At 38.0% G+C, this 8,274-nt stretch overlaps 1 protein-coding gene across 3 annotated transcripts; it reads left to right on the forward strand.

The window, feature by feature from the left end:
- The first annotated feature begins 4,168 nt into the window (after window positions 1-4,168).
- selenop (selenoprotein P) lies at window positions 4,169-8,063 on the forward strand. Of its 3 annotated transcripts, XM_030143036.1 has the most exons (5): window positions 4,169-4,319; window positions 5,037-5,267; window positions 5,564-5,776; window positions 5,937-6,054; window positions 6,172-6,861. In XM_030143036.1, the coding sequence occupies exons 2-5, from the start codon at window positions 5,065-5,067 to the stop codon at window positions 6,859-6,861; spliced, it is 1,224 nt and encodes a 407-aa protein (XP_029998896.1). In that variant the 5' UTR covers window positions 4,169-4,319; window positions 5,037-5,064. The 3 variants fall into 3 exon arrangements, with proteins under 3 accessions (XP_029998896.1, XP_029998897.1, XP_029998898.1); XM_030143037.1 differs by lacking the exon at window positions 4,169-4,319 and having other exon boundaries at window positions 5,065-5,267; window positions 6,172-8,063; XM_030143038.1 differs by lacking the exon at window positions 4,169-4,319 and having other exon boundaries at window positions 5,065-5,267; window positions 6,172-6,783.
- Window positions 8,064-8,274: the final 211 nt, after the last annotated feature.

Here is an 8,274-nt window from a genome sequence, read left to right on the forward strand (position 1 = left end):
TTTGCATTATCCATGTAGGTCAATGTGCCCTGATAAAAAGGCCTTTACAATCCTTTCAAATATTGTAAATCAGTAACAGAGAATACACTATCGTAGATTAAACTAGTTCAAGAAAGATTTTGCAACATCAGCGAGTAGCTACACCAAAGATGTCACACTGCACTGGTGGAGTGGTTATCTGTAAATGAGACGGTGGAGAAGTATTTCAGTATTTCAGTGCATCACTCACATAAAACAGAACAAAATACTAAAAATGAAATCCACAAATAAACTCACAATCACAAAAATGGTCACAAAAATGCAAAACAATTTAAGTAGCTTGAAAAACTATACACCTATATGTGTTAGATGCCATATATGTGCGATGGTACGACTATTACGATTACATATTACTACTGTCTGTTTGAATTCATGTTATACTGGGGGCTGTGTAATGGTTTTGCAGAGCTTTGACCTTACTAACAGGTAACAGTGCTCTTACTGTCCAAATACTGCTGGTTACTTTTATGCCCTTTATTGCTTTGTTGTATATCTTAACCCTGTAAACACTGAACCATTAAAAAATTGACAGAAAATTCCAGTTCTTTGAAACTGGAGCCTTTATTGGTCCTTCTGAATAGTCAAAACTTTTTTTTTTTTCAAATATCACTTTCCATGTATGAGTTTCAATTTTGTATCATATTTGATACATCGGGTCTCAATGCTCAAATATTATTATTTTTGAACAAACAAAAACATAACATAACACAAACATGTCTAACAAATTGGTAATTCCTTTTCAAAATTGGCAAAGTTCTGCCTCCTTCCTCATTAATGACAATCTTGTAGTGCAGGGGTGTCAAACTCATTTTAGTTCAGGGGCCACATTGCCACTAATACAATTTCATGTTAGCTGGATCAGAAAATAATAACAGCGAAAAACGTAAATTTATATTATAATAATGTTTACATCTACAAAGTTTCTGTAAAAATCAGAATAATATGAACAACTTGAAATGTCTTAAGAATAACAAGTGCAATTTTAATAATATTCTGCCTCAGTTTATCAGTTTAATTTACACATGTGCATTACAACTTACATTACTATTACAAATACACAAAACATTTGGTAACAGGCAGAATGTTGGTAAAATTGCATTTTTTTCTCTTAAGACATTTTCAGGTTGTTCATATTTGTTCAGGTTATTCATATTTTTTGTAAAAGGATAGTTTTTTAATGTAAACATTTTCATGTAATTTTACTTTTTTACACTAGAGCAAAGAGAAAATTTGTAGTAGTTATTATTTACAAGTTATTATAACAGTATTTTACTGGTTCTGACCCACTTGAGAGCATATTGATCTGTGTGTGGAACCTGAATTAAAATGATTTTGAGACCACTGATTTTTAATATCTTAGTGAAATTTTTGCATTTCACAAATTCATCCCACGGGCCGTACTGGACCCTTGACGGGCCGGATTTGGCCCCCGGGCCACATGTTTGACACCTGTGTTGTAGTGTCACAGGAAAGGCCTCTGGTGAACGAACTCCTCGCACTTGGTGGATTATCTGTGTATCCATGTATCTAACTGTATACATCAGGTTTTTCAAGAAAAAAATATCACACTGATCATGTAGAGGGCTTCAGAACTCATGTGTCAAATATGATACATTTGGCGTTAAAGGGTTAAGCTTCTGTTGTCACATTCAGCCAGATCCCTAAGTATTTTGATATTGACATAACTTTTGTACTTTTCCTTCTATACACAACTACAGTGGATATGAGATGAGGGAATCAAGATGGGATTTGTTAGCGTGTTCTTTTGTTGGCAGCTCCAAGAATAAGTCCAGATTCTTTTAGGTCTCATTTTTATAAATTTATTGTTGACTTGATCTGATCACAAACAAAATATAACTCAGCTGAGGATCCACACCCCAAGTGGGGAAAATGGACCCTGTACATTGCCATGCACATCACTTTTATAATCCTTGTAAACTGATCTTCAAACTATGGACTCAACCCCTTGTGGGTTGGATCACAGAAAATGGACTGGTATCATCTTACTCTAAAGTCAAGCAAATTAAATTCCTCAACTCAATGAAAAACCCCATAATTTACCTCTTATCTCTTGTTGTTTACAATCGTCTGTGGGCATGTGTATTTAAAAGTGTGCCTAAGATAAACCTAAGTCCTGTAAACATAAACCTGTCAGTTTAATATGTGACCAAGATGTAACCTATCCTAAGAAATTTATGACTGACCAGTGAAACAAAGAAAATCTAGTGACACAAAGGAATCCTAACTAATATTGACTTATACTAATGCTGACTAATATGTGATGAAACTTAAGAATTCAACTATCTAAATAAAAATAATATTTCCGGATTGAAGAGTGGACTTTCAGCCTTAATTCAAGGGGTTTAGCAAATATAATACATAAATTGTTTGTGTCTGCGTAGGTTCTCATTTGCCCAGGTCATTGTTCTTCTTGGTAGCTCTTCTCGGTTCAACTGGACTAGTTTTGAATTTCAAAAGAGCTAAACTAGTCCAGTTGAACCGAGAAGAACTACCAAGAATAAATTGTTTAGGAATTCATTCATCATTTTAATCAAAGTCCCTCCATTTTCAGACACTCAAAAGTAACTGAGCCTCTGAAAATGTAATTGGACAAGTGTCTGACAAGCAGCTTCATGTCCAGATGTGTCCTCTTCCCTGGTTAAATGATGACAAATTAAATGCATAAAAGGTCTGGGGTTGATTCCAAATGTTGAATTTGCATTTTTCTGTTCACTACATTTCTCAATATGAGATGCACCCACATTTCACAGTATGGAAATTCAGTGACAATAAAGTCTCTTATCTTATCTCTTATGAGGTCCAAAGAGGAGTCAGTGAAAGTGAAGGAGGCTGTCATTCAGCTCAGAAAACTTTGTCACCTGATCTCAACATAAAAGAACAAGATTTTAAGTTTTACCAAAGACTGAGGTGGAAGAAAGACCCCAAACAAAGATTTTCATTAGAGTATTAAAAACAGCCCCCAGGACTTTTGAGCCTCTGAAAATGAAGTTAAATAAGTTTGTAAATCCTTAAGAGTTAATGCAATATTCTAGGGGGTTTACCGTTGAAAACCTGAAAGTCCTGTAAACGGAATTCTCCAAGTGTGGGTGCAAGAAGAGAAATAACTGGTTGAGACTTGAACAGTTGTCTTTGTTGTTTTTTATTCTGCACACGGAACGGTCACACAGAGTTCAGGCAGCTCTATGCAAATGTCCAATCAAAGAAAGATACAAGCCATCTTTACACCTTGGAGTCATGCGGCGCCTACGTGCACTCTCATGTATGATCGAAAACTGAAGTAGAAAAAACAGAAGTAGGAAACAACCATAATAGGTAAAACAGAATTAGGATGTGACTTGGCAGTTAAACAAAGATCAAAGACATGTGTGAAAAGAGAACTGACCTATAAGCATTACAGAAGACGTGTAGCCAAAAGGTCAGATAAGGAATAAGTGTCTGTATTTTCTCTTGCACATTTTATTTTTGGTGTTTTGCAGAATTTCATTTCTGTTTCCATTATTTGCAGAATATTAAACTTTATGCACGCTTAAGATTATTTTCCCTTACAGTCACATCTTGATAGCTTTATTTCACATCCTTTGTACATAATCTGTGTCACTGTCCAAATACTTATGGACCTGACTGTATATCTTGGACTAAGATGGACATGTTGTTTGATTCTAAAATTCAGTTCAGTAACCATCTGTAATCATTAAGTATAATTTATTATAATTCCTTAGAAATGCTTACATTTGTGCAGTAGTGGACGGTGTATACACCAGCTGTTTGTGCCTGGACATGCTGGATGCCGACCAACACAAAACTCCACCCTCTGTCCTTTTTCACTTCCCCAAACTCTTTCAAAAGTAAATAAGTACAATTGCACAATGGTGTTCAAGTCTCTACAAAACACTTCACACTGCATGACATTTTTAAAAAATATTTGTCTGATCTCCACTAAGTAACCTAATCAGTCCTGAGGAAAAAAGTCATTTGTTCATGTTATTCTTTTGAAAAAATTTGCTGCCTAAAAATGTTAAACTTTTTCCATAATAAAGTTTTTATCCTGTCAACAAAGTTTATGCAGAGGATTTTTTTTTAATAACATGAAGAAACTGTAGACATCAGCAAAGAGCCACGACTGAACTTTGTCCTCCTTCCAGATAGAAAAACAACAGGCAGGGTATAAAAGGGGGGAGCGGTGGAGGAAGAGACTTGTTTTTGTTCAGGGAGTTGCAGCAACACAGAACTGAGCACAGGGAAGGGATCTTTTTCAGGGGGTAAGTGACACCACTTGCTTTTTAACTTAAGCATCTGTATTTTTTCCATTTACTCATTTACAGCAAAAACTAAAGAGCAAAACTTTGTTGTAGGTTATTTTTTACTAATACGAGTTTTCTTTCTGCGATCTACAAATGGATAAATTCCACAGTACACTGTTTGTCTTCTGTATTGTATCAATCTTTCATCCTATTACAAATGAAATGTTTTGCATATGTGCTTTTAAAATATATAGGATTCTTCAACAAACGTTTGCATTTGCATTTGCATGTTTGTTTTTCTATTTTTCTAATCGTGCATGCTACAATGCAAGTTAGTTCATTTGGACTTTTTTTTCACTTACAAACTTCCACCGTGCTTGAAAACATATTATTATAAATAATAATATAAATATGCAGAGAAAATGCATAAATGGTGCGTTGCTTGTGCAAAGTTTTGCAAACTATAAATATGTTTTTTTTTTCCTAGTAGATGCACAGTTTCTAGTTCGTCATTTTAAAATATAACATGAGTGAAAAGAGTCAGTGATATGGGAGGTTACCATCACTATTTGGGGAATGCAAAAATAAGATCCGTCCTTTGACCTTTTGTACAATCCTATCATTTTTATCAGTTGAAATTAACCAATGCCTGATGTTGTCTCCTCCCACTTTCTCCTCTTTCACCCCCTTCTGCCCTGTTCTCTTTTCCACTCCACTTTCTTTTGTGCTCTGCAGACTGAGGCACAGAGGAGGCACCACAGCGATGTGGGCGTGCCTCAGCCTGCTCCTCACTCTCTGCCTGCTCCACGGGGGCGGGGCAGAGAGTGAGGGGGGAGGGCCCCGCTGTCAGCTGCCGCCACCCTGGAAGGTTGGAGAGGTGGATCCAATGAAGGGGGCAATGGGCCAGGTGACAGTGGTGGCACTTTTCCAGGCCAGCTGACTGTTCTGTTTGGTGCAGGCGTCCAGGTACGACCATCATGTTTAACCAAGAGGAATACATCATTACTTCCCAGCCACTGATGTCATGTATATATAACTCAGCATTAGGGCTGATTTCATAAACATCATATCATTTTGAACTGTTATAATTAAATTTTCATGTATTTTTTAAACTATCAGCAAGGCAGAGCGGCCTGAGTCTGGTTCATTATACTGCATATAAGAAATAAAAAAGTCCAAAGAAGTGCAGGTTCTTTGTAGATGTTGATTGAGCAGGAAAACTTTTCAACCATTTCACGATTCTCTGATTTTCCTCATTGCAGACTGGATGGCCTGCGCCAGAAGCTGGAGAGTCAGGGTCTGAGGAATGTGGTCTATATGGTGATCAACCACCAGGGGGAGCAAGCACAACGCCTGCACCCCCTGCTGGCTCAGAAACTGTCACAGAACATTGCACTGTATAAACAGGAGGAGCAGCAGGCTGATGTCTGGCAGACACTGGGAGGAGAAAAGGACGACTTTTTCATTTATGACAGGTTAGTGAATAATACATGATATTTCATTCATTTTTTAAATTAAACAAATAAAAAAAGTATAAAAGAATCAAGAGCAAATAATTCTTAAATGACATTTCAGTTTTTTTATTCCTCATTGAAACAAGACTTCACTGCATTTTTATTGTCCTTTTTCTATCAGGTGTGGCCGTCTCACCCACCACATTTCACTTCCATACTCCATCATTGGACAAGGCCATGTTGAAACTGCAATTAAAGAAACCTACTGCAAACGCATATGTGGAGACTGCATACATGAGGTACAACAGATGATTTCTAAAACGAATTCATGAATTTACATGTTTTTAACTAAAGATCCTTATAAACTGCAATCAAATTAATTAATAGTACATCTCCTCTCGCTGTTCTTCCTGCAGAGCTCAGAGGACCCAGAGGAATGCAGAGAGAGAGCAGATGCTCAGCCTGACGCAGATGGAACACCAGCTGTAGACGGAGCCACCGGACATGATGACCACGGTCATGGTCATCACCATGGACATCACCATGGTCATGGCCACGGTCATCATGGGGGCCATGGTCATGGTCATGGTAATGATCATGGCCAACACCATGGAAATCATCATGGTGCTGGCCATGACCATGGACAAGGTCCAAGTGAGCAAGGCATTGGACCCCAGGAACAGGATGGTCAAGTAGTTCAGACACCACAACATTTAGATTTTAGCCATATGCAGCTAGTAGCGGACATGCCGCAAAAGCCTCAGGGGGCACAGGGGGCCCCTGTGATGCAGAGGCCATGAGTAGCAGAGAAGACTAAATGAAAGTCAAAGCACAGCTGACAGTGGGCAGCCGGCTCTGACAATGACGCCGCCCCCCAGGCCAGCTGATGCTGACACTGACGAAGGCTGTTTGGCGAAGCAGGGAGTGAGCAGCCGGTCAGTCTCTGACACTGTGATGAGGCACTTCCTGCCTCCTGTCAGTGACAGGGGCTGATGGGCGATGCAGCCACTGCTGTTAGGGAAACCTGACAGTGACGCTCGCCTCCTGCTGCCTGACAGCAGCCTCAGCCGGCCGAATGAGCCTGACCTCCAGGTGTTGTGAGCTGAGGATGAGACCAGATTTAAGCTGGCTTTGATATCATCCTCATATTAACACCAGCCACCAACACCAGAGCGAAGTGCTCTTTTTACCAACAAGTATTACTCTGAGAGGGGATGGGGAAGTTCCTGACATGGATGTTGGACAGATGAAAACAGATGAAGACTATTGTCAAAATAAAACTAAAAAATTAAGGTAAAAGAATACACCAGATAGGTTTTAGTGGTATAAACTGATTGGCTTAAAGAACGTATGCTGTGTTTCACCTGTCCTACCATGTCTGTGGGTTGCTCTCATCCTTTCTCCAGAGTGTGTATTGCTGTCATGTTCTTTAGTTGCACCCTCCATTTTGCTCTTTTCATCCTTTATGAAGACAGGCACATAAACTATGACCTAGTGGTGTCTGTCTGAAGTCAGGCAGGACAGAGAGGAGAGGGTAGTTCAGGAACATGAGAGATAATTAAAAAATATCGTATCAGTTCTGAAGGCCTTTAACTGAACATAAAGACGAGTTATCATCAGAAAAAAAATAAAATGTTGAAGGAAGTATTAGATTACATTTAGAAACTACTATAAATCTTTGAGGAATGTTGCAGTTTATATTCTATATCTGTTGGGAAACCTGAAGGCACTCAGCCATTTCTGGGAAAATAGAGCTCTAGAAATGGATATATTTCATACCAAGCAAGATGAGATTATATCTTGAATATGCTATTGATCATATTTCTTAAACACATCTGTTGGCAGAAACTAGTAAAAATAGCACCCTCTTCTGTATTTGTCATAAGCTTTGTGAAATCTCAGGTGCATCTTTTACCACATTTAGCAAACACGTTATATATGTGTTCCTAGCATTTCTTGCTTATTTTAACTTTTTGTTTTTTAGACTAGCTACGTAGCTTACAAATTTCATGTATTAATGAGAGACTTGTGAAAAAATAAAAACACAAAGCTCTATAGTTTGGAAAAATGTAGAAGGAAGTGGTTGACTGAGAGGTGAATGAATACATTTTGCACCTTATGACGGTTTCAGGGGGAAGATAAAAATCACCCTAAAAACCTGATGCTTGTGCAGAAACTTGTATTGTGTTGAGGTTTTTATACGTGGATAAGCAGAGATGAATAAAGATGGCTGAGTTTTGTTTTTAATGTGTGTGTGTTTTTGTATGGTTAAGCAGCATTCACCAAATAAAGTCCAGTACATAATCGAGTAACAGTCTTTGTATTTCTTGAGCTGACACAAATTTCCACCTATTATTTGACTTATGCATGCTTGTACTATACAGTCGCAGAAAAAATTATTATGGTTATGCAATCAAGTACTAACTTCTGCGTGTATCATGTGACTAAAACAGACAGAAAAGAAAACATGGAATGCCTAAAAGCGCTGGTTTTGTCAGTACAATGCCATAGCTATTGAT

This window comes from Sphaeramia orbicularis, chromosome 9 (genome assembly GCF_902148855.1).
Source record: "Sphaeramia orbicularis chromosome 9, fSphaOr1.1, whole genome shotgun sequence".
NCBI classification, from domain to species: Eukaryota; Metazoa; Chordata; class Actinopteri; order Kurtiformes; family Apogonidae; genus Sphaeramia; species Sphaeramia orbicularis.